Source organism: Leopardus geoffroyi, chromosome A1, assembly GCF_018350155.1.
Source record: "Leopardus geoffroyi isolate Oge1 chromosome A1, O.geoffroyi_Oge1_pat1.0, whole genome shotgun sequence".
Taxonomy (NCBI): domain Eukaryota; kingdom Metazoa; phylum Chordata; class Mammalia; order Carnivora; family Felidae; genus Leopardus; species Leopardus geoffroyi.
Window position 1 is genome coordinate 7,645,166 of NC_059326.1, and position 26,857 is coordinate 7,672,022.

At 43.2% G+C, this 26,857-nt stretch overlaps 1 protein-coding gene and 1 long non-coding RNA gene across 4 annotated transcripts in view; one reads left to right on the top strand and one right to left on the bottom strand.

Moving 5' to 3' along the window:
• FLT3 (fms related receptor tyrosine kinase 3) overlaps positions 1-783 on the bottom strand; it is a 77,337-nt gene extending 76,554 nt beyond the window's left edge. Inside the window, exon 1 of the mRNA XM_045465452.1 lies at positions 621-783. Coding sequence (XP_045321408.1) covers positions 621-663 — 43 coding nt within the window. The 5' untranslated portion in view covers positions 664-783. The remainder of the gene's footprint in view (positions 1-620) is intronic.
• LOC123591355 lies at positions 648-17,436 on the top strand. 3 transcript variants are annotated; one of them, XR_006709293.1, is made up of 5 exons: positions 648-743; positions 1,295-1,493; positions 1,757-2,000; positions 2,431-2,560; positions 16,984-17,436. It is a non-coding gene; the product is annotated as an uncharacterized LOC123591355 (long non-coding RNA). The 3 variants fall into 3 exon arrangements; XR_006709256.1 differs by lacking the exon at positions 648-743 and having other exon boundaries at positions 962-1,493; XR_006709283.1 differs by lacking the exons at positions 648-743; positions 16,984-17,436 and adding an exon at positions 11,291-11,432 and having other exon boundaries at positions 962-1,493.
• The last annotated feature ends 9,421 nt before the right edge of the window (positions 17,437-26,857 follow it).

The following is a 26,857-nucleotide window of genomic DNA, read 5'->3' on the forward strand; positions in this document are numbered from 1 at the left end:
GCTGATCCCACCGAAATTCGGCAGGGGTGGGGGTCGTTACCCGGGATGACTAGCTCCGGGGGAGAACGGCGGGCGCCTTTCCTCCTCCGAGCGCACTCGGCAAATCATAGCCTCAAACGAGGAGCCAAAGACGCCACTCCGGAGTGTCCGGGGTCGCGCCAGGCGCCGTCCGGAGCCACCTGGCGCCACCCCCGCGGCCGCGGCCTCGGGCGGACGGCCCGGCAACCCGGCGCGCGGGCCGAGCGGGCGGCGGCGCGGGCGCGGGGGGCAGGCGGGCGGCGCGGCCCCGGCTCCGGGTCGGCCGCGGGCAGCGCGCCGGGAGGCCGCCCGCGGGGTCCGGGCCGCCGTCAGGGACGCGGGGCCGCGCCGGGGCGGCGGCGTGAGAGGGGAGGGAGGACGCCGCGGGGGTGGACCGGCGGGGGCCGCGGGGGCCCGCCGGGAGGGCGCCGAAGAGGGGAGGGGCGCGGGAGCGAGGGAAGAGCGAGCGCGGGGAGGAGCGAGGCGGCGGGGACCGGGAGGCGCGCGCCCGGGGCCGCCGTGCGGGGTGGGGGGGGGGAGGGGGGGGCGAGGGCCGTGCCGGGGGGCTGCGGGGGCTTGCGAGCGGGCGTGCGGGGCCTTACCGAGCAGCGGCAGCCGGCCGCCACGGCGCGCCCACGCCGGCATGGCCTCCGGAGCCCGGGGTCCCCAGGCCGCGCCGGCCCAGCCCTGCGATGCCGCCCAGAGCGGCGCGCCCCGCGCTGCAGGTGGCTCGCTTAAGGATGCGCGTCACCGACCGCAAATTCCCTCGGACTGGTGCAAAGTGGAAGGGGGGAGGATCCCTCTCCCCACCGGCAGGGGCCGAGGCGGGAGCCGAGAGGTTGGGCCGAGGCGGGGAGCCGGTGCCTGGCGCAGCGCTGCGGCCGAGCCCACGTGCCCGCCGCGGTCCGCAGCCCGCGCTCCGCGGCGCCCGGGGCTCCCCGACTGTGGCGGGGGAGATCGGGCGCGGTTCCGCCGGGGAAGTGGTGCGGGCTCCTCCGCTCTGGGCAGGGGAGAGCTGCCCTCTGTCCCCGGGAGTCCCCGAGCCCTGTGGTTCGGATCTCGGAGCCTGGGGACGGCCGCGAACCAGAAAGCGTCCTCCTCGTGCGCGGGGGGGAAGGGGGGGAGGTCTTGGAGGCCCCGGGATGGCAGCTGAATCCGCGTCCCACGCGCGCGGCTCTGGGGGGGGGGGCGCGCCGAGGAGCAGAGGGTCGCATTTCGAAGCTCGGGGGATCCTCATTGCGGACCGGTTTTCTTTGTCTCCCCCTCTGTCTCTAAGGATGCTCAGGACCCGGTCGTTAGCGGCAGCCAGAAAAGCGCGCTCGGGGTCAAGGTTGACACGGAGGCTAAAAGCCAGCCAGAGAAAGAAAAGCAGAACACACGGAGAGAGCATCCCAGAGGCTATTCTTGAGTGATCCATTCCGTAATTCTTGTACTTCATCGCACAGTATCTCAAGTTGAAAATTATTTTCTTTGCCGTGAGTTGAAGATTGGAAAGCCCTGGATGCCGGTTCTGAAATCTCCCCTTAACTAGCCCTTTGTCCTTCCCAAGCCACTTTTGCCCTCTGAGTCCCAGTTTACTCCCCTGTAACTGAGGGGAGTGGACCAAATGGTTTGTAATGTGGTCCCACATTCCGGGAAGTCCACGCTTTTAATGGCAAAGCCTGATAATTGCCAGTGTTCGTTCTTGATCCTCCTTTCCACAGCTGTAGTCTAGAACACAGTATTTTTTACCCCATAGGGCGTCACGGAAACCCAAGTGTCTACCGTGATGCAGCCAGTACGGAAACCAGTATGGTCGTTTCTCAAAAAATTAAAAATAGGATTACCAGAGGACCCAGCAGTCCCACTTCTGGGAATATACTCAAAAGAAGCGAAAGAGGCTCATGAAGAGATATCTGTACATGGATGAACCTTGAGGACGTGCTAAGTGAAATAAGCCAGTCAGGAGAAGACAAACACTGCGTGATTCTACCTAAATGAAGGTAGCCTACATTTACTAGACTACATTTACTAGTACTCTACCCAGAGCAGTCAAATTTATAGAGACAGAGAGTAGAATGGCTAAGTGCCATGGGTGGGAAGGAGGGGGAATAGAGCGTTGGTTGTTTGATGGGTACAGAGTTTCAGTTCTGCAGGATGAAAAAGGTTCTGAAGATTGGTTGTACAACTGTACAGTTAAAGATGGTTCAGATGGTAAATATTTTAATTTTAATCACAATTAAAATTGTAATTGTAATTTTAATCACAATTAAAAGTTTAAACAAATGTGAAAGGTCTGTCGTGGGTCTCACACAGACCTAGAGGAAGAGGCATAAAGAGATAAAAGCAAGGAAGAAGGGTGGTAATGAGAAGAGAAAAGGGCACGTAAGCCTTCTAATTGCTAAGACTGAATGCATTACCTTTTATTTATAGCTTGATTTCTCCAAGCTTTGAAAGAAACTGAGGATTACAAGTTTGCAGGATATCAGCTTGGATGGAGCACTGTTCAAGAACACAAAATCATGAAGGTACGCTGCTCCTTCAAAAAAATCTTGGGCACAAGGTAGGAATCTCTGCGAGAGGTCGTAAGAGGGGAGGAAATTAGTCAAATCACAAATAGGTGAAATAAGGCAGATGGGGAAAGACAGATACCATATGGTTTCACTCGTATGTGGAATTTAAGAAACAAAAACAAACAAGAAACAGACTCTTAAATACAGAGAGCAAACCGGTGGTCACCAAGAGTGGGAGGTAGGAGGAAGGATGGCTGAAATAGATAAAGGGGGTCAAAAGCCCACTTCCCCAATGAGCCCCGAGAAATGCATAGAATTGTCGAATCATTATATTGTGCACCTGAAACTGACATGATTGTACTTTTAAAAATGTACTCAAGAGTTGAGATTTAATAACAACAACTTTTACTCCTTAAAACAAAAAAGAGAAGGGAAATTAGGAATAGTTTCTATGCAGACTTGATTTTCCCTGGAAATTGGTGGAAAACACTAATTCTAGACAGCAAATTTTATGGACTGAAATATTTTGGGGTATGAAACATAGGCTAACTTTTGGAGGTGAAGATAATGCCCAACATTATTTGAAAGGTGCCAAGGGTCTTGTCTAGTATGGTACCTAGTTTATTCCTCACAGTACCACTCTAAAGAGGGTAGTCGTACATTATCTAGAGTCTTAGATTATGCATTGAGGTATGCGTACTCGAGTATGAAATTCTGTTTCCAGAGCTCATGATATAAAACCTATTATAAAGATGCTCCTAGGGGCACCTGGATGGCTCGGTTGCTAAAGCATCAGAATCTTGATTTTGGCTCAGGTTCTTGAGGTTCATGACATCAAGCCCTTTATCAGGCTCTGTGCTGACAGTTCAGAGCATGCTTAGGATTCTCTCTCTCCTGTCTCTCTGCCCCTCCCCTGTGTGTGTGTGTGTGTGTGTGTGTGTGTGTGTGTGTGTGCTTGCTCTAAACAAACAAACATTAAAAAACAAAACACAGAGACTCCTAAAAGGGCAAGAAGCAACCAGGAGGAATGAGATGAAAAAAGAAATCAGAAGAGAGAAGTATATTTCTGGGGTGAATGGAATGTTTTGCATTTGCCCTAAAAAGGACTTCGTTTATGTAGATTCTTGTCACCATAATGCTTAGCTGCTACATAGCTATGAATAAGTGGTCATTCATCTTACAAACACATTTCTAGCCCTTAAATGACACGAATATGTCCCTCTCCTTCAAAAATCATGGAATATTTTCAACGACACCCTTTTGTTAGCTCTCTAAAAAAAAAATGACATTAAAGCACTTCACCTATAGGTTGTCACTGAAAATATCCACTACAAAAGAATAAGTTAGTGTATTCATATAATGAGATACTATATACAACAATGAAAATGAATGAACTGCAGTTATCTCGAACAACCTGGATTAGTCTCAAAAACAATGTCGGGGGGGGGGGTTGTTTAAGCAAGTCATGGCAAAACCAAACAATATTCTCTTTAGGAATATATTCATAAGGGGTATAAAGAAAGTGAAAGAATAATTTTGACAAAAATCAGGACAGGGCTTACTCTAGAGTGGGGCAGGAAGAGAAGGATTTAGTTAGAGATTTCATTAAGGAAGGCAGATTGGGGATTTCTAAGGACCTGGCAATACTCTCTGTATATTTTTTTAAGAATTTTTTTAATGTTTATTTATCTTTGAGAGAGAGAGCAAGCAGGGAGGGGTACAGAGGGAGGGAGATACAGAATCTGAAGCAGGCTCTAGACTCTGAGCTGTCTGCACAGAACCTGACGTGGGGTTCGAACCCATGAACCGTGAGATCATGACCTGAGCCAAAATTGATGCTTAACTGATTGAGCCACCCAGGCGTCCCAATATTTTATTGTTTTTTAAATCTCTGTGATGGATGCTGGATATTTGTTTTATTATTATTATTATTTAAACTATATAACTATTTTTTAAACTACATAACTATTTTTATACACTGCCCCAAGTATGGTGTCTTTCACAATAAAAGAAAAATTTAAAGGAATTTTGACACAACACTTCTACCTATGAAGTAAACTTATCCAAACAAACAAAAACCATTGGTTCTGATGAAGATCCTAGATCCAGCTACCAGTGTATAGGAAATACATGGGACGGTGGAACATTGTAAAGGTTCAAGGATATAATCAGAAAATTCCAGACCCTAGCAGACATTATAGAACAAATAACCTAGTTTCTTCAATAAAAAATTGTAAGGAAAAAAAAATAAGTTGGAGAAAGAAAGAAAAGATTAAAAGAAAAAAGAAAAAAAGATTAAAAGAAAACTAACAGAAACATCTAGCAATTGCACTTTGCAGTGTAAGGATTTTATTTGGATCCTGATTAAAGCAAACTGGTAATATAGAATAGTCCAGAAAATGTGACCACTGATCTTCTCTTTGATATTCAGTAATTATTGTGTGTGTGTGTGTGTGTGTGTGTGTGTGTGTGTGTGTATTTATTATTGAGAGACAAAGAGTGAGCAGGGGAGGAGCAGAGAGAGAGGGAGACACAGAATCGGAAGCAGGCTCCAGGCTCCCAGCTGTCAGCACAGAGCCCGACGAGGGGCTCGAACTCACGAACCGTGAGATCACGACCTGAGTCGAAGTCGGACGCTTAACCGACTGAGCCACCCAGGCACCCCAATAATTATTGTTTTAAAAAAGCTCATATGTGATAACATTGTTACGTATTTTTAGAACAGTTCCCACCTTTCTAGAAGCACATATGAAATATTTACAGATAAAATCGGGAGGTTGAGAGAGGAATAGAGAATGACAGCTGGTGAATATAGAGTTTCTTTGGGGATGATGAAAATGTTCTAAAATTAGTTGTAGTGATGGCTGCATATTTTTGTAAATATACTAAAAACCGTTGAGTTGTACACGAAATAGGTGAACGATATGGCATGTGAATTCGATCTCAATAAAGCTATTAAAAATGATTTAGGGGCGCCTGGGAGGCTCAGTCGGTTAAGCATCTGACTCCATTTCGGCTCAGGTCACGAGCTCATGGTTTGTGAGTTCAAGCCCCGTCTCGGGCTCCGTGCTGACAGCCCAGAGCCTGCGTGGGATTTTCTCTCTCCCTCCCTCTCTGCTCCTCCCTCGCTCATGCTTTCTCTCTCCAAATGCATAAACAAACATTTTTAAAAAATGATTTAAAGTCTGAGATGTCCTTTAAAATAATTTGATGTGGGGGGTTTGAGTAGGGAAATCAAAATTGACTTGTGTAACTAATATCAAACCTTAGCAATACTTACGTAAGCTCATTATATTTTTGTTAGAAATTTTCTGTAATAAAAAGATTGACGGGGGGTGGGGAAAGAGCTTGAAATAATGGAGTAGTTAACTCATCCTGAACGTGTGGAAGATCACTATCCTCCCTTGGACATCACCAGCTGCTTTTTTACTGTCGTTTTACTAACCCACCTAAGTGAGATGAACTAGGTTATGAACTGGGTGAGCATAATCCTGGAGACTGTTTTCAAGGCCCACATTTGGTGGCGCACAGGTGAACCGCAAAACTCCCACGGCAACACTGTGTGGTCCCTGACAGTTCTCTGTTAATGCCGATGAGTTCAGAATAATCGCCTCCTTCGAATTCTTGGCAACATCTGGAAAATGGGTTGGTTTGTTAAGGCTGCTTGAACCAAGTACTGAGTGGCTGAACCAGCAATTTATTGTCTCGAGGTTCTGGAGGTTACAAATTCAAGTTCAAGGTGAGGTAAGGGTTGGTTCCTTGTGAGAGCTATGCGGGAGAATCTGTTCCATGCCTTGCCCCAAGCTTCTGGTAGTTTGCTGGCAATCTTTGACGTTCCTTGGCTTCTGCTGTTATCACCCTAATCCCTCTTTTCATCGTTGCATGGCATTCTCCCTGTGTGGATATCTGCCTCTGTGTCCAAATTTCCCCTTTTTATGAGGACACCAGTCATATTGGAGTAGGGCCCACCCTAATGACCTCATTGTAACCTGAGTACCTCTAGAAAGACCTTGTCTCCATATAAGGTTATGATCAGAGGTACAGGGATTAGGATTCCAAAAGATCTTTTTTTAGGGCGAAAGGGGAGGCCCAATGCCACCCAGAGCAGATAGGTTTCAAAATCAGTACCTAGACATTAATCCATAGGATTCTTCGACAGCTTAGTTGTTAATGGCTATATTAAACAGATTGCAATTTCATATTTTGTTTTTACGAAGGAATATAACATGAGTTACTTTTACTTTATTATTATTTTTTAATGTTTATTATTTATTTTTGAGAGAGAGAGAGAGAGAGAGAGAGAGACAGATTGAGAGTGGGGAGCTGCAGAGAGAGAGAGAGAGAGAGACAGAGACAGAGACAGAATCCAAAGCAGCTCCAGGCTCCGAGCTGTCGGCACAGAGCCCGACGCGGGGCTCAAGCTCACGAACTGCAAGATCATGACCTGAGCTGAAGTCGGATGCTCAACCCACTGAGCCACCCAGGCGCCCCAACGTGAGTTACTTTTAGAAGTTAACACAAAAACGAAGGCCATTACAAATTAGGCCTCCGACGAGTTCCATTAGAAAGGATACACAACTATCAAAACACGTGTTAGGTTTTTAAAAATGATACAGATACCCAAACGCCTGGAAGTCAGTACACCAAAATGCAAACTGGTTATTTCTGACTTGTGGACTCAGGAGTGGGATGGAACTGGTTTCTCCAATTAGAAACCGAAGGCTCAGAGCAGTGCCTGGCTTGCTTAGTCAGTACAACACGCAGCTCTTGATCTTGGGGTCAGGAGTTCGGGCCCCACCCTGGGTGTGGAGATTACTTAAAATTGAAGGCTTTAAAACAAACCAATAGGCTGAGATCTGTGAGGTGGCACGCCCAAGGTCTTTCAGGTAATATGAGGCTACTGGGATTCAGGTTGGCTTTCATCCATAGCATCCATAGCCTGTCCCCCCTCCCTTTTTTTTTAAGAGAGTGAGAAGGAGAGAGGCAGAATGAGAGGGAGAGAGAGAATCTTAATCAGGCTCCATACCCAGCATGAGATCGTCACCATGAGGTCATGACTTGAGCCAAAATCAAGAGTCAGAGGTTTAACTGATTAAGCCACCCAAGCACCCCCATAGCCTTGCTTTAAGCCATCGTGTCTCAGTATAATGGCCAAACACAGTACTAATCACTTTACAACTATTATCTTATTTAATTCTGATAACAATCCTGTATTTGTATCATTATTCCTACTCTAAATGAATGAATGAAGACCATAAATTCTGAAGCAGAGAGTGATTCCAGAGGCCAAAGAAAGGAGTTCGTGAAAAGAAGACAAATATTGAAGACGGTGGCACCTGTGGCTATGACTCCTTGGCCCCATCTTAAAGTGTCAAAAAAAAAAAAAAAACCCAAACAACTAAGAATGTAGAAGACTTGAACAATATAATTAACAAGACATTTACATCCTATAAGCAGAGAGGATATTTCCTTTTTGGACTTCTCTGGCACTTTAGAAAATCTTGATCAGACACTGGATCACATAAATAAATCTCAAAAGCAAAGGGTATATTCTCTCATCATGCTACAATAAAGCCCAAAAGTTAATAAGTTTTGATTCCAAAATCTTGGAAGTTTTAAACACTCTGCTAAGCGATATTAGACTCAAGGAGAACATCATGGGTTCAATTACCAACAACATATAAAATAATGGAACTAAAAACAAAATGGAAGGGAAGGGGGCAGCGTTTTAGCAAATCAAGAAAGGTAACACCCAGCTACTTAACGTACTTCAGACAAATGGAATAGAAAAGAGGAAGTCTGAGACAAGTGGAACTTGGGTCCATTTACATTTCAAAGAAAATCACAAGGGATTCTGCTATCTTGGTATCTAGGAGTGGGGAAAGGACACAACCCTTGGGGGCAAGGGAAATATGGAGACTAATGGGGGGGGGGAGAGGGGAGGACAGCATCCTAGACCCTTCTCCCTTAGGAAGCCACAGGAAGGGGACTCCGGAAGGGGGAAGGTGGGCATACCAGGCCAGCGCAGATTGGCCCAAAGCCTAGGTGTGGAATTTTTACTTTTTTTACTTTTTTTGTTTTTTCCTTGCCAGCATTTTTAAAAATATAATTTATTGACAAATTGGTTTCCATACAACACCCCGTGCTCATCCCAACAGGTGCCCTCCTCCATGCCCATCACCCACTTTCCCCTTCCTCCCACCCCCCATCAACCCTCAGTTTATTCTCAGTATCCAAGAGTCTCTTACGGTTTGCCTCCCTCCCTCTGTAACTCCCCCCCCCTTTCCCTCCCCTATGGTCTTCTGTTAAGTTTCTCAAGATCCTAGGCGTGGAATTTTTAGAGCGTGAAAAAGAATTGAGCTCATAAAGCATAGAAGGGCAGTTTAGTTGGGGCCTATAACCCATCTACAGAGAAGAGCAGAAGGTACTGATCAAAAGAAACAGAATCAAAAAGAGAAATAACAAGTGTGGGTGAGGATTTAGAGAAATCAGAGCCCTCCTGCGCTCCTGGTGGGCTTGTAGTGTGGTGCCGGTGCCCTGAGCAACAGTCGGGTAATTTCTCACAAGGTTAAACATATGGTTACTTTATGACCCAGTGATTTCACTCCTAGGTATGTACCCAGGAGAGATGAAAACGTACGTCCACACAAAAACTTGTACATGAATGTTTTCAGCAACTTCATTCACAGTAGCCAAAAGGTAGAAACAACCCACACGCCCACTCACTGACGAACAGGAAAACAAAACGTGTATCCACGCGGTGGAATGTTATTCGCTCACGAAAAGGAGAGGTGGGTGCTACAACATGGTACCTTAAAAACATCACGGTAACGTGAAAGAAGCCAGTCATGGAACACTACAGACGATATGATCCCATTCACAGGAAATGTCCAGAATAGGCAAATCAGTAAAGACAGAAAGTAGAGTGGCGGTTTCCCAGGGCTGGGGGGAAGAAGGGGTGCAAGCAAGGAGTGACTGTTAATGGGTTTGTGGTTTCTTTTTAGGGTCATAAAATTTTCTTCATGTAGATTGTGGTGATGATTGCCCAGCTCTATGAATATGCTATAACCACCGCGTTACACATTTTAAATGAGTGAGGAGTTGGGTGGCATGTGATTTAGATCTCAATAAAAATGTTTTTTAAACAACAACAACAAAAAAAAAAAAAAGGAAGAAAGAAACTGAGAATTGTATGCTTGTCAAGAGTCAGCAGCAGAAATACCTTTGCAGTTAAGAAAGGAATCATTTGGAGTGCCCGGGTGGCTCAGTTGGTTAAGCGTCCGACTCTTGACTTTGGCTCAGGTCACGATCTCACGGTTTGTGAGAAAGAAAGAAAGGAAGGAAGGAAGGAAGGAAGGAAGGAAGGAAGGAAGGAAGGAAAGAAAAGGGAAGGGAAGGGAAGGGAAGGGAAGGGAAGGAAGGAAGGAAGGAAGGAAGGAAGGAAGGAAGGAAGGAAGGAAGGAAGAAAGAAAGGAATCATTTGATTCAAGACCCAAGTTCCCCCAGGCATCTCCTAGCATCCTCAGAGGGGGGAATGAGACCTGTCCTAAGTAAGCCATTTACATCCTTCAAGGAAAAACGGTAACTAACAAATTGTTCTAGTACTATTTTTGCAGAGGGTCTGTGACTTTTGTTTTCTTCCCATTATTTCTCTAGCAGTTTCCGAAAGATACTTAAAAATACTAAAATGTGTTTGTGTTTGATGACAAGATAATAAAAATATAGCTGGTAGCATTTTCTGTTGTTCAGTAGGCCTGGCTGGCGAGTGGGGAGAGCAGATAGGGATTGGAAGGATTAAAAATAGGGTGGCCCGTGGGGCGCCTGGGTGGCTCAGTTGGTTAAGCGTCAGACTCTTGGTTTGGGCTCAGGTCATGATCTCATGGCTTGTGGGTTTGAGCCCTGCGTCCGGGAGGGTGGGTAGACTCCATGCTGACGGTGAGGAGTCTGCTTGGGATTCTCTCTTTCCCCTCCCCAGCTCACACTCTCTCTCTCTCTCAAAATAAATAAACTTTAAAAAAAAAAAAAAAAAAAAAGAGTGGCCCAGCTCAGGACCAAGAAGCTGATAGAGGAAAAGGGAGTTATTAGTTACAGGTTTCACATTCTTCCTACACAAACCTGTTCACGTAGGGTCTGTGTGCTGCTGCTTGACCACGGGGGGATTTTGGGATTTCTCTTTCTCCAATCCCCTCGACCCCCATGTACCACATGGGTATGTATGGTGGAGTTAACAGTATGGAAGGCGTTTAAGATTCAGATGAACAGCCCTGGAAGGAAGCCTTGACTAGCAACATACCCCTAGACTGCTACTTGCGAGAAATAAACTTTGACTGTATTTAATCCACTGTATCTTGGGGTCTCATTGTAACAGCAGTTTAGCCTCTACGAGGGCCATTTTTATTCCCATGACTCCTCCATATAAACCCGTAGGTAGAGGGGCGCCTGGTGGCTCAGTCAGTTAAGCACCTGACTCTTGATCTCAGCTCAGGTCATGATCCCACAGTTGGTAAGTTCAAGCCCCGAGAGGGGCTCTGCGCTGACAGGGAGGAGCCTGCCTGAGATTCTTGCTCCCCACCTTCTCTGTCTCTCCCTCTCTCCCTCTCATGATAAATAAACAAACTTAAAAACAAAACACAAAAAAACCCGTAGTTAGCATCACAGTGAACTAGAGTTCCAACCTCACTACGTTCTACCTGGTTTCCATGTCTTGATGCTGTTTCTATCAGGAGTGACCTCTTCCCCCTTCTCACCATTTCCCTCACCCTTTCCAATCTGCCTTCTAGATTTGTTCTGGACCATTCTGTCAGCTCCCCCGACTGCACCCCAACTGTGTCTGAAGCAGGCTCCAGGCTCCAAGCTGTCAGCACAGAGCCCAACGCGGGGCCCGAACCCACAAACCGTGAGATCATGACCTGAGCCGAAGTCGGACGCTTAACCGACTGAGCCACCCAGGCATCCCTACGTGTTGAATTTTTCGGCAGGTTTCTAAAACATTTTTTAATACAGAAATTTTCAAACATACACAAAAGTAGAGGTAACATTGTAATGATACATGTATTCATCATTCAGTTTCAACAATCATGATCATTTCGCCAGTCCTGGGAATGGATAAAGTTCAAGAGTACGGTCTTTGGAGATGATGGTTTAACTAAAAAAGTTTACTTCAATGGGGAGAATTTTATTTATTTATTTATTTATTTAAAAAAAATTTTTTTTTAACATTTATTTATTTTTGAGACAGAGAGAGACAGAGCATGAACAGGGGATGGGCAGAGAGAGAGGGAGACACAGAATCGGAAACAGGCTCCAGGCTCTGAGCTGTCAGCACAGAGCCCGACGCGGGGCTCGAACTCACGGACCATGAGATCATGACCTGAGCTGAAGTCGGACGCTTAACTGATTAAGCCACCTAGGCACCCCAGTGGGGAGAATTTTAATCACTGTGGCAAACTGGCAAGGAGATGTTTTAGAGAAGACTGGTTTTTTGAGGGTAGCGGGGGTCTTCAAATCAGAGCCTGCATTTTCTTTCTTTTCTTTTTTAATGTTTTTTTTGAGAGGGACAGAGCATGAGTCGGGGAAGGGCAGAGAGAGAGGGAGACGCAGAATCCGAAGCAGGCTCCAGGCTCTGAGCTGTCCGCACAGAGCCCGATGTGGGGCTTGAACTCACAAACTGCAGGATCATGACTTGAGCCAAAGTCGGATACTTGACCAACTGAGTCACCCAGGTGCCCCTGGAGCCTGCGTTTTCAAGTGGAGACACAATAAGAGAAATAGTTATTCTTCATTCCCTGTTTCAAGCAACACTTACTAAATGTCTTCTATGTGCTAGGCACTGGGTTTACATAGGTGACGAAGTCAATTCCTATATTTATTTATTGTTAATTTTTTTCAATGTTTCTTTTCTTAGAGAGAGAGGGAGCATGTGTGTGTGTGTGTGTGAGAGAGAGAGAGAGAGAGAGAGAGAGAGAGAGAGAGAGAGACAGGGAAGGGGCACAGAGAGAGGGAGAGAGAAAGAATCCCAAGCAGGCTCCATGCTGCCAGCACAGAGCCCAATGCAGAGCTTGAACTCCCAAAAAGTGACATCGTGACCTGAGCTGAAACCAAGAGTAGGACGTTTAATTTTTTTTTTTTTAACGTTCATTTATTTTTGAGACAGAGAGAGACAGAGCATGAACAGGGGACGGGCAGAGAGAGAGGGAGACACAGAATCTGAAACAGGCTCCGGGCTCTGAGCTGTCAGCCCAGAGCCCGATGCGGGGCTCGAACTCACGGACCGCGAGATCATGACCTGGCTGAAGTCGCCAGGTTGGACGCCCAACCGACTGAGCCACCCAGGCGCCCCTAACTTAGACATCTTATTTCTAAATCTAATATAGTTTGTCTTGAAATTTAAAATACTCATTTTTGCTTTTTATTGGTTAATACTCAATCACCTTATAAATTTAAATTATTAATTATAAATTTCTTATTAAATTTCCCTAAACACTTAATGTGTTTGCCAAAGTTTCTTAGACATTTCAAACTGTCACACATTTAGTATATTTATTCTTTTCCTGCTAAAATGTAATCAAACTTTCTCAACATTTAAGGAGTATTTGCCTGAATAATAAGGCAAAACTTGTAGATTTAATCATCAGATTCCCTTAAGTGCCTAGATACTGATTATAAATTTAATTAAATATTTCTAAGTATTTCACTTAAAAACATAAATCTTTTTCTTTTCAAATTTTTATTTACATTCTAGTTAGTTAACATACAAAGAACATAAATCTAATGTGTCAGGTTCTCTTAAATACGTCCAGTATCTCAAATCATGAATAAAACATAGAAACTGTAACAATGATTACAAAACTTTTATAATACGGGCACAAAAATATTAAACATTGCAATTTGGAGTCATTTTTCTTATCATCTAACAACTTATTTTTATATCTTACCAGCATTGCATGTTTACTTCTCTAAGAGAGGCTCAGTCTGAAGGGCGCCTGGGTGGCTCAGTAGGTTGAGTTACGGACTCTTGATTTCAGCTCAGGTCATGATCCCACGGTTGTGGGATTGAATCTGACACCAAGATTCTCTCCTCCTTTCCCGCTACCTCTCTCCCCTGCTTGCTCTCTCTCTCTCTCTCTCTCTCTCAAATTAAAAAAGAGAGAGAGAGAAACTCGGTCTGACCGTGATATACATCTAGGGTCACAGGTTATAGATTTGGCATCAGAAGGTGAGAGCCTTGGGTACTCCTTCCAGAATAATTCACACAGGCCGTTCTGTTATGTGGCTGATCATCAAGTCAGGTTTGGTTTTGTTAGAAACGAAAATCCAGTATATTACCACTTCCTCTTAGTCACTGCCACCCCTTTTTAACTGCAGTCTCTTGGCCAGTTTTCTCTTCCCTGAGTCAAGTTGAGGGGATGTTCCCCCCCTTTTCCCCACCCAGTCTTGTCACTCTCCTCATTCATTTGCACCCCTTCACCCAACCATTGTTATGATCTACACCCATCTAACTCTGCCTCCCAAGAAGAGATGCCCTTGCTGCCAACAACTTTGATCACAATTTATCAGCCCATTTCTGTGGTTACACCTTGAAATCCTCCGAAATCTTAATGTCAATGTACCGGTCTAATAGCAGCTCCCCACCCCTCCATGGTCTGCACCTTAATTCTTGTCTAATTGAATTGGTGTGATTAAAAAATCTCCTGGGGTTCTGCCTGGAAGGTGAATTTTAGTGGATTTTTTTTTTTTTTTTTTTTTTTTTTTAAGGAGAAGGAGGCATGTGGCTTGCCAAAATGAAAGATTTGTTATCAATCAGGATGATTGCCATGTCATGGCCCTGTAGAGAGGTATCAGTGGATGAGTCCGGTCGCAGTGGATAACACCTGCCGGGGTATAGTGAGAGAAGTTAGTTAAATGAAAGGAGGGGTATCCATTTCATATGAGGACTTTAATTTGAAATGGGAATTGAGCGCCACTCTCAGAGCAACGCTTGTTTTTATGCCATGGAAAAGCGTCAGCAATACTTTGACCTCGACAGTAACACGGAAGAGTCTCTAAGGGGGACTAACCATGCACAAAACCATTCCTGAGCAGTTCTGGTTATGGAGTTTTAAATATATAAGTTCTGAGAATTTTAATGATGTTACTATGATTTTAAGGGATGGACTGTATTTCATATCTGGGATTTTTTCCCCCTAATAAATGATGAACAAAATCCTAAAAATCCTAGCATTCCAGCAAGCAGTAACCAAATATCATCAGGGTTACTATGTATATGATATATAGGAGACATATATCGTATATATTTCAAAAACATTTGATTACATTTCCAGGTTTATGGCTAACAACTTAAAAAGAGTCCCTTTAAAGACAATGTTGGTTAAACTTCAAGATGGTCTAAGGATCCCACCTCCTGGTACCCAAGCCTTTGTGTTGTAACCAACCTCTCCTGAGCGTAGGCTGGACCCAATGACTCACTGCTAACGCATGGACAAAGGCAAAAATGACAAGATGCCATTTTCGAGATTAGGTCATAAAAAGATTGAGGCTTGTATCTTGCTTGTTCTCAATCTTCTCTCGCCCATTTGCTCTGAGGGAAGTTCCCTGCCATAAGGAGGGCTTCCTCACAGAGAGGTCCTGGTGGCGGAAATCTAACGTCTCTGGTCAATAGCCAGTGAGGACGTGAGGCCTGACAACAGCCACAGAATGTGAGTTTAGAAGGTGATCGTCCCCAGTCAAGCCTTGGGATGTCTGCAACCGTGGCTTTGACTGCAGTCCAGGGGAGACTGAGCCAGAGGAACCCATGTAGGCCACGGCCAGATTCCTGACCCATGGAAGCCGTGACCTAACAATCGCTCATTGTTTTAAGCTGCCAAGTTGTGGGGTCATTTGTTGAGCAGCAACATATAAGTAATCTACTCCCCTTTCTTTAGCCTACGTCCAAACTATAATAAATGCATTGGGAAATAGATGGAAAGTTCGGCCAGCAGGAGATCATTCAATTCTATGAAAGGAGGAGAAGTCTGTGTTGACACTAAGAGCCAGATTGTCAAAAGGTAAAATGCAACAGGTGAAATTAATTGTAAGAATGTATTTTATTTAACTTCAAGTAGGAAAAAAAACAGTACCATTTCAGTGTGCAATCAGTATAAAATATTTTAGTGTTTTTTGCCCTGTGTCTTCAAAATCTAGGGTGTGTTTCATACTTACGGTACAGCTCAGTATGGATGCCGAATGCTTATCGTAAATGTTTGGACCGTAGGAGCATCTCAGAAACTTTAGGGTTGAAAAAGCAGATTTGCACACCCAAATTGTGTTCCAAACATACTTAAAAGTTTTCCAGTAACCGAATTGAGGGCCAATGCTTAACTTCAAATGAACTGAATATAAGTAAGTTAAAAATGCAGCCCTCGCTGTCTTACAAGCGCTCAACAGCGACAAGTGGCTGGTGGCTTGTTGCATTGAACCGTGTCACTCTCGCGTAGACTCAGAATTCAATAACTGGCTGCTGGATGGATTAATTCTGCAACATTATTTCACCGGTTACATTAGCCATGAGTTGGGGTGCCTGGCGGGCTCAGTCCGTAGACCGTGTGACTCTTGATCTTGGGATCATGACTTTGAGCCCCCACGTTGGGTGTAGAGATCACTTATAAAAAAAAAAAAAAAAATTAGCCAGGAATTAAACCAAAAGACTGCCTGAAATGTCTTCCAGAGAAAGAAATGCTAGCAATAATTATCAGCTAGTAGCCAACAGAGTGCCTTCAGTATTAGGTGGTCTTACTTATATTCATACCCTGAAGAATGCTGTACACAGTACAATTTGAACTCTGAGTCATCAGGGGATCCCTCTGAAATATTTAAACTCTTTGGAAACACTGATTTGTATTTTTGACTCACGTGATAATTTGGGGATTCAAAATTCTCCACTAACAAATATGGGGATGAAAATCAAAATGGCTAACGAATCACGAACGGAATAAAGTCATTTTAAGAGTTAAAATGAAAAAAAAAAAAAAAAAAAAGAGTTGAAATGGTAACTTTTCAAAAACATATCAACCAGTATTACCATCATATCACAACACTGCTACATTGATTTTGTATATTTCTAAAACAATACAGATTCCTTTCCCGTCATACACCCATGCATTTCATCTTCCATGGTTCCAGCGATATAGAAGTTTACCTTTTTGATTGGGGTGCAGTTGTACACCTTGAAAGACTGATAGTGAACATGCTATTTCTGGATATTTAACAGAGAGGTACAATAAGGAAGTACAGAATGTTTACCTTATCAGGTAAATTGCTTTCCTGTAGTTAAAGCTATTTCTGTCCTTTTGGTAGTAGGCGAAGGGGACTGCGTAAGTATTGATAGGATCTTAACAAGCTTAGGCTGTTTCCAAACCAAAGCACAGGGATAAAGGTTTAAGAAATAGTAGGTCTTGGCTTTCTCCTGATTTTCTTCTCTCTTCCTTTCTTTCTACAGTTTAAAACCCAACCATCTAGAGCTGAGCTGACCCTGAAAATTGAGGTTATACATCTGTACATCATTACTAGCTCCAAACCTACCCCTCATCAATCATAGAAACTCCCCATCTACTCCCTAGTCACTTACCTGATAATATGCAGTTTTTGTCTTAGACTGTCTCATTTTGGTTAGCTAGACAGATAAATTTTGTCAGCTTTCAGCAGGTAATTTATTTACTTTCTGAGAACAATGTTGGTGGATTTATTGGTGAGGGTTCATATTAAATAAGCAGAGAAAATATTTTTCTTTTAAGACTCCAAATCTGAATTCCCAGAGTTATTTTTAAGAACTATGTGGAAAAACCACAGACACTGACAACTCTGAGTCAGAAAGTGATTCAGAAGAATTGGGCTCTAAAAGTGAAGAAATTTTAGGAAAAATTAGCCAATAAATTTTGCTTAACGTTTTCCATTTTATGGATGCCGAGTGTGCGTAAAGTTTTCAAAAGTCCTGTGTCTAGGGGCACCTGGGTGGCTCAGTCGGTTAAGCATCTGACTTTGGCTCAGGTCATGATCTCGCAGTTCACAAGTTCGAACCCTGCATCGGGCTCTGGGCTTTGTGCTGACAGCTCAGAGCCTGGAGCCTGCTTCAGATTCTCCCTCTCTCTGCCTCTCCCCTGTTCATGCTCTGTTTCTGTCTCTGTTTCTCTCTCAAAAATAAACAAACATTTAAAACAAATAAACATTAATAAAAACCTTATGTCTAAATAAGTCTAAAATAGCTCTTTCAATACATTTCAAGTAAAAATTCTAATTGGTAAGAAGGCATTTTTTTCTTGGTATTATGTAAGATAACAGTATATCTTACTTTATATTTGATGGAATATAATAATGCAATCCACATAGTAATTTTTGAATATAGAAATGTTCTAAAATATACGAAGTTGTTATATATTCCTACAGGTAGTTTTTCTGTAAGTTGATTTATGTATTTTGAGAGGGAGACAGAGAATGCACACAAATGTGCATGTGTGAGCGGAGGAGGGGCAGAGAGCGAGGGAGCTATAGAGTCGAAGGACCTGAGCCAATATCCAGAGTTGGACGCTTAACCAAATGGGCCACCCAGGCGGCCCCCCACCCCGAGCCCTGCAGGGAGTTTTAAAATAATAAAATGTTCAATTATTGCAAAACAATAGCTGAAAAAATTCTTTCTCTGTAAAACCAAGGGTTACTAAACAGACCTGAATGTAGTGTGAAATATAGGTGTAAAAATTGTAAATATCCTCAAATATTTTTATTAGTTTACTTAGCATTTTTAAAGTTTTAATACATGTTTATTTTTGAGAGAGAGACAGAGCACGAGTGGGGGAAGGGCAAAGAGAGAGGGAGACACAGAATCCGAAGCAGGCTCCAGGCTCTGAGCTGTCAGCAGAGAGCCCGGTGTAGGGCTCGAACCCATGAACCGTGAGATCATGACCTGAGCTGAAGTCGGATGCTGAACCGACTGAATCATCCAGGCGCCCCCTACTTAGCATTTTTAATTCCGTGCTCTCTCTTCTCTCCTGCTCCTCTTTGCTATCTTTTAGTGGAAAAAAAAAAAAAAAATCAGTGACATGGCAGTTATTAGAAGATCTGGTGTCACATTCTAGCTGTGCCATTCACAAACTGTATAACCTTGGCAGACCACAACGTCTCTGTTTCTTCATCCATAAGGCTTCTTTCAGCTCTAAAAGTGTTTTTAACTCTAAAAAGTCTACAAGTCAACCAAGAGTCAATATTATCAGTCTGAGAGAAGGCAAATATTTGGCAATGAGATGCCTCGCAAACAACATTGACGTGAAAATTGTACCAAAAAATAATAGGAACAGAGATTATTTTCTTCTAATCCTGTACCGTAATTTTAGTAGGCTTGCTCTAACTTTTTTTTTTAATTTTGTTAATGTTTATTTATTTTGGAGACAGAGGGAGACAGAGCACAAGTGGGGGAGGGGCAGAGAGAGAGGGAGACACAGAATCCGAAACAGGCTCCAGGCTCTGAGCAGTCAGCACAGACCCCCGATGCGGGGCTGGAACCCATGAACTGCAAGATCATGACCTGAGCCGAAGTCGGGCACTTAACTGACTGAGCCACCCAGGCGCCCCAGGCTTGCTCTAACTTTAATTGGGCATCATATTATTTACTCATTCATCAACAAGTGTTTGTTGAAAGTTTTTGGGCACCAAGTGCTGAGGTAAATGCAAACAGTCCTTGCCTTCATGGAGCTCATAGCCAGTAGGATGGATAAACATTAAACAAATAACTTATGGTTCCAAGTTATGATATATCCTCAAAGGGGAAAACTGTCAAGTGATAGTGAGTGAGTGAATAATGGAGACCTAATTTAAACTGGGTGCTAAGGAACCTCATACCTGTCAGAATGGTTAAAAAGAACAACTCAAGCAACAACAGATGTTGGCAAGGATGTGGAGATGTTGCACTGCTGGTGGGAATGCAAACTGGTGCAGCCACTCTGGAAAACAGTATGGAGGGTCCTCGAAAAGTTAAAAATAGAACTACCCTACGACCCAGCAATTAACACTACTAGGTATTTTTCCAAGGGATGTAGGTGTGCTGTTTCCAAGGGACACGCACCCCAATGTTTATAGCAGCACTATCAGCAATAGCCAAGGTATGGAAAAAGCCCAAATGTCCATCGACGGATGAATGGATAAGGAAGATGTGGTATATATACAATGGAATATGCCTCGGCAATCAAAAAGAAGGACATCTTGCCATTTGCAGCAATGTGGGTGGAACTAGAATGTATTATGCTAGGCGAAAGTCGGGGACGGACAAATATCATACGATTTCACTCGCGGGCTTTAAAAAGCAAAACAGATGAACATAGGGGAAGGGAAGCAAAAATAAGATAAAAACAGCAAGGGAGACAAACCATAAGAGACTCTTAAATACAGAGAACAAACAGGGTTCCTGGAGGAGTGTTGGGTGGGGGGGGATGGGCTAAATGGATGAGGGGCATTAAGGAGGGCAGCTGTTGGGATGAGCACTGGGTGTTAGATGTAAGTGATGAATCACTAAATTCTATTCCCCAAATCATTATTACACCATATGTTAACTAACCTGAATTGAAATGTTAAAAAATCAAAAATAAATAAATAAAAATTAAAAAAAAAACCCCAAAAACTGGGTGGTAAGGAAAGGGCTCCCTGAGGATATTTAAACTGAGACCTATAGGAGGGTTTGCATAAAGTATGTGACTTTAGAAAAGAGTCTGGTGGGTCAAGAAACTCAAATAAAGCCAGTGGGGGCTGCTCTGAGAAGAAATGAGGTCGAGAAGTATATCATAGCATTCAGGGCTTCGAAGGTCATGCCAAGGAGTTTTGGTTTATATTGATTCAGTGGGAAATGAATGAAGATTTTATTTTTTATTTTTTTTATTTAAAAAAAAATTTTTTTTTCAACGTTTATTTATTTTTGGGACAGAGAGAGACAGAGCATGAACGGGGGAGGGGCAGAGAGAGAGGGAGACACAGAATCGGAAACAGGCTCCAGGCTCTGAGCCATCAGCCCAGAGCCCGACGCGGGGCTTGAACTCACGGACCTTGAGATCGTGACCTGGCTGAAGATAGATGCTTAACCGACTGCGCCACCCAGGCGCCCCTGAATGAAGATTTTAATGGGTGGTGGGGTGGACTGTGATTTGATCGGCTATTATATATGTATATATTTCCTCAGCTTTATTGAGATATAATTGACATATAACATTATGTAAGCTTAAGGCATACAATGTGGTTATTTATTTATTTTTTAGATTTTTAAAATTTATTTATTTTTAACATTTATTCATTTTTGAGAGACAGAGAGAGACAGAGTGTGAGTCAGGGGAGGGGCTGAGAGAGAGGGGAAACACAGAATCCGAAGCAGGATCCAGGCTCTGAGCTGTCAGCACAGAGCCCAATGTAGGGCTTGAACTCATGAACCGTGAGGTCATGACCTGAGCTGAAGTCAGACCCTCAACCGACTGAGCCACCCAGGGGCCCCATAGATTTTTAACATTTAAATCCAGGTTAGTTAACATGTAGTGTAATAATGATTTCAGGAATAGAATTCAGTGATTCATCACTTACATCTAACGCCCAGTGCTCATCCCAACATTAAGCATCCCAGGATGCTTAATGCCCCTTACTCATCTAGCCCATCCCCCCACCCAACACTCCTCCAGGAACCCTGTTTGTTCTCTGTATTTAAGAGTCTTTTATGGTTTGTCTCCCTTGCTGTTTTTATCTTATTTTTGCTTCCCTTCCCTTGTGTTCCTCCGTTTTGTTTCTTTCTACATGAGTGAAATCATGTGATATTTGTCTCGGACTGACTTATATTACTTAGCATAATATACTCTAGTTCCATCCACATTGTTGCAAATGGCAAGATGTCATTCTTTTTGATTGCCAAGGAATACTCCATTGTATATGTATACCACATCTTCTTTATCCATTCATCAGTCGATGGACATTTGGGTTCTTTCCATCCTTTGGCTATTGTCGATAGTGCTGCTGTAAACATGGGGGTGCATGTGTCCCTTCGAAACAGCACACCTGTATCTCTTGGATAAATGCCTAGTAGAGCAATTGCTGGGTCATAGGTTGGTTCTATTTTTAGTTTTTTGAAGAACCGCCATACTGTTTTCCAGAGTGGCTGCACCAGTTTGCATTCCCACCAGCAGTGCAAAAGGGTTCCTCCTTCTCCGCATCCTCACCAACATCTGTTGTTGCCTGAGTTATTCATTTTAGCCATTCTGACAAGTTTGAGGTGGTATCTCATTGGGGTTTTGGTTTATATTTCCCTGATGACGAGTGATGTTGAGCATTTTTTCATGTGTCTGTTAGCCATTTGGATGTCTGCTTTGGAAAAGTGTCTATTCACGTCTTTTGCTCGTTTCTTCACTGGATTATTTGTTTTTTTTGGGTGTGGAGCTTGATAAGTTCTTTATAGATTTTAGACACTAACCCTTTATCTGATACATCATTTGAGAATATCTTCTCCCATTCCATTGGCTGCCTTTTAGTTTTGCTGATTGTTTCCTTCATCATGCAGAAACTTTTTATCATGATGAGGTCCCAATAGTTTATTTTTGCTTTTGTTTCTATTGCCTCTGGAGACATGTCAAGTAAGAAGTTGCTGCGGCTGAGGTCAAAGAGGTTGTTGCCTGTTTTCTCCTCTAAGATTTTGATGGCTTCCTATTTTGCGTTTAGGTCTTCCATCCATTTTGAGTCTATTTTTGTGTCTGGTGTAAGAAAGTGGTCCAGGTTCATTCTTCTGCAGGTCACTGTCCAGTTTTCCCAGCACCGCTTGCTGAAGAGACTGTCTTTATTCCATTGGATATTCTTTCCTGCTTTGTCAAAGATTAGTTGGCCATACGTTGGTGGGTCCATTTCTGGGTTCTCTATTCTGTTCCATTGATCTATGTGTCTGTTTTTGTGCCAGTACCATACTGTCTTGATGATTACAGCCTTGTAATGCAGCTTGAAGTTTGGAATTGTGATGCCTCCAACTTTGGTTTTCTTTTTCAACGTTACTTTGGCTATTCAGGGTCTTTTCTGGTTCCATACAAATTTTAGAATTGTTTGTTCCAGCTCTATGAAGAATGCTGGTGTTATTTTGATAGGGATTGCGTTGAATATGTAGATTGCTTTGGGTGGTATCCACATTTTAACAATATTTGTTCTTCCAGTCCATGAGCATGGAATGTTTTTCCATTTTTTGTCTTCTCAATTTCTTTCATAAACTTTCTATAGTTTTCAGTGTATAGATTTTTCACCTCTTTGGTTAGGTTTATTCCTAGGTATTTTATTTTGTGTGTGTGTGTGCAATTATAAATGGGATTGATTCCTTGATTTCTCTTTCTGATGCTTCATTATTGGTGTATAGGAATGCAGTCGATTTCTGTGCATTGATTTTATATCCTGCGACTTTGCTGAATTCTGCATCTATTGAGAGGATCATATGGTTCTTATCCTTTCTTTTGTTAATGTGATGTATCACACTGATTGATTTGTGGATATTGAACTGCCCCTGCATTTCAGGAATAAATCCCACTTGATAGTAGTGAATATTTCTTTTAATGTATTATTGGATCTGGTTTGCTAGTGTATTTTTTGTTTTAAATGTTTATTTATTTTTGAAAGAGAGAGGGGAAGGGGAAGAGAGAGAGGGGGACAGAAGATCTGAAATGGGCTCTATGCCAACAGCAGACAACCTGTTGTGGGGCTTGAACTCATGAACCGCAAGGTCATGACCTGAGCTGAAGTCAGATGCTCAACCGACTGAGCCACCCAGGCACCCTGGCATACAACATGATGATTTAATACAAGGATATATTGTGAAGTGATTACCATAATAAGATGAACACATTCATCATCTCACATAATGACAGTTTTTGCATGTGTGGTGGGAACATTGAAGATCTAGTTTCTCAGCAGTTTTTTACTATGTGATATAGTTTTAACTGTAGTTACCACATTGAATATTAGATTCCCAGAACTTACTCAATTTATAACTGGAAGTTTATACCCTTTGACAATATATGTATTTAAAATGTTGATTGGCTGTTCTTTGGAAAATGGATTGCACAAGATAAAGTAGGAGGCTAACATAATCATGTAGGAGAAAAATGATCATATGAACAAGGGCCATGGGAGTGGGGGGGAAGAGAAGATGGTGAATCTATTTTGAAGGTAGGGTAAAGGGAGTTTAGGAGGTAGGGTGCTCAGGATGACCTTCGGGTTTTGGCTTAAGAAACTGGGTCTTTTTTTTTTTTAATTTATTTTTTATTTTTTTAATGTTTATTTTTGAGAGAAAGAGGGAGAGAGAGAGAGACAAGAATGTGAGCAGGGGAGGGGCAGAGAGAGACACACACACACAGAATCCGAAGCAGACTCCAGGCTCTGAGCTGTCACCACAGAGCCCGACATGGGGCTTGAAACCATGAATGGCGAGATCATGACCTGAGCTAAAGTCTGACGCTTAAGCGACTAAGCCACCCAGGCGCCCCAAGTAACTGGGCCTTTAAAGATTCCCTTTCCCAAGATGGGAAAGACTGGCAGAGAAGTTTGGTAAAAACCTTGAGATTGCAGTTTTAGACATGGTACAGTTGGAATGTTTGTGAAAATTCAAGTGATAATGTCAGGTAAGCATCCACAAACAAGTCCGGAAGTCAGATGAGAAGTCTGGGTTGGAGACATAAATTTGAGAGTCGCCAGTCTACAAATGGTATTTAAGTGATGAGTTGGCTGGGTGGGATCACCGAGGAATATTGTACAGGAGGAGGAGCAGAGAGGGCCCAGAACACATGATGCCCAAGTGTATTTGTGTACTCTAAAAGAAACTAGGCTTCTAAATTTGGGGCTGTAGCCGTGAGCAGGCTTCTCTTTCCATTGGTTCATTATTTTACTTACTCATTTATTTTGCTATGTATACCTGTATCCACTTTCTAAATAAACCCTACACCCTAGCTCCTGGGGTATTTTTCCCTTGCCGTCAGAGCCAAAGGGAGGATCCAGGTTTGGCAGGGAGAGGGGGGATTTGAATCATATATAATTTGGGGAACCTTTTTTTTTTTAATGTTTATTTATTTTGAGAGAGAGAGACAGAGCCCGAGACGGGGGAGGAGCAGAGAGAGGGAGATGCAGAATCCGAAGCAGGCTCCAGGCTCTGAGCTGTCAGCACAGAGCCCGATGCAGGGCTCGAACCCGTGAACCCGGAGATCATGACCTGAGCCGAAGTCAGATACTTAACTGACTGAGCCACCCAGGCGTCCCTAGAGAACCTTCTTTTTTTTTAAAGAATGCAGCAGGGGCGCCTGGGTGGCTCAGTCTGTTAAGCATCTGACTTCGGTTCAGATCACGATCTCATGGTTTGTGAGTTTGAGCCCCACATGGGGCCCTGTGCTGACAGCTCGGAGCCCGGAGCCTGCTTCGGATTCTGTGTCTCCCTCTCTCTCTGCCCCTCCCCCTACTCACACTCTGTCTCTCTCTCTCTCTCTCTCTCTGTTTCTCTCTCAAAAATAAACATTTTTAAAAATTAAAAAAAAAATAAAAAAGAATGTGCAACATTATAAACATACAATTAGGCACAATTTTGTTTTTGTCTTTTTTTCTTTGTTTCTTAAATTTCACATACATTCGAAACAAGACGGTGTTTGTCTTTCTCTAACTTACTTCACTCAGCATTAGACTTTCTAGATCCATCTATGCTGTCGCAAACGGCAAGATTTTATTCCTTTTTATGGCTGCGTAAAATATATATACATGCCCCCCATTCCTTATCCATTCATCTATGCATATGGACCCTGGGCTGCTTCCATACCTTGGCTATTGTAGATAATAAGTGCAATGACCACAGGACGCACATATCTTTTCAAATTAGCGTTTTCATTTTCTTTGGGTAAATGCCCAGTAGTGATATTCCTGGGTCGTATGGTCATTCTGTTTTGAGTTTTCCTGAAGGACCTCCATACCGTTTTCCGCAGTGGTTGCACCAGTTTGCATTCCCACCGACAGTGGCTCCTTTTTCTCTACATCCTCTCCAACACTTGCTACTTGTGTTTTTAATTTGAGCCATTCTGGCAGATGTGAGGTGGTATCTTTTGTGGTTTTGATTTGGATTTCCCTGATGATGAGTGATGTCGAGCATCTTTTCATGTGTCCCGTGGCCATCTGTACGTTTTCTTTGGAGAAATGTCCGTTCGTGTCTTCTGCCCATTTCTTTCTTTCTTTTTAAAATGTACTTTAAGGGGCGCCTGGGTGGCGCAGTCGGTTAAGCGTCCGACTTCAGCCAGGTCACGATCTCGCGGTCTGTGAGTTCGAGCCCCGCGTCAGGCTCTGGGCTGATGGCTCAGAGCCTGGAGCCTGTTTCCGATTCTGTGTCTCCCTCTCTCTCTGCCCCTCCCCCGTTCATGCTCTGTCTCTCTCTGTCCCAAAAATAAATAAACGTTGGAAAAAAAAAATTAAAAAAAAAAAAAAAATAAATAAAAATAAAATGTACTTTAACATTTAAAAAAATATTTATTTTGGGGAGAGGCCTGGGGAAGGGCAGAGAGAGAGGAAGACAGAGGATCCAAAGCAGGACCTGAACCCACAAATCTCGAGATCATGAGCTGAGCTGAAGTTGGATGCTTAAATGACTGAGACACTCAGGTGCCCCATTTTTTTTTCTTTTAATGTTTATTATTTATTGTGAGAGAGAGAGCACGAGCAGGGGAGGGCAGAGAGAGAGGGAGAGAATCCCAAGCAGGCTTCACGCTCAGCTCGGAGCCTGGCGTGGGGTTCAGTTTCTCGACCGTGAGATCATGACCTGAGCTGAAGTCAAGAGTCAGATGCTTAACTCACCGAGCCACCCAAGCGTCCTGGGAATTACAGATTTTTAAAAGCTGACAAATACCAGAGATGTCACTAAATTGAGATAAATAATTTTATTTCTACATTTAAGCTATTTTAATTAGTTAAATAATTATTACCTGGCTGACATATCTGTAAATCACTTTTTCCTACCTTTTCTGGCTGCCTAATGTTTTGTTGCCTCTTTTATATCATTATTTTTAGAAATCATATTCTCTAGAGAGAACAGAAAGGTAATTGAGTCTTTATAATGGTGGCCAATCAAAATTCTTTTGTTATTAATAGTTGAAAATTTCTGCAACACCATTCATGATTGGTTCCGCAACGACAATTTTCAGAACTGTTGTCAAACCTGGGAAAATCCTAATCAAATTTCTTTCACATGTAAGTGGCAAGATTTCAGGGCCATTTCACTGCCTTGGTGCCAGCTCGGCATGCCGTCTTGTCCAGAACCGCCAGAATTTGTCAGGACAAGAGGTGTTAGATATGCCAAGACTCAA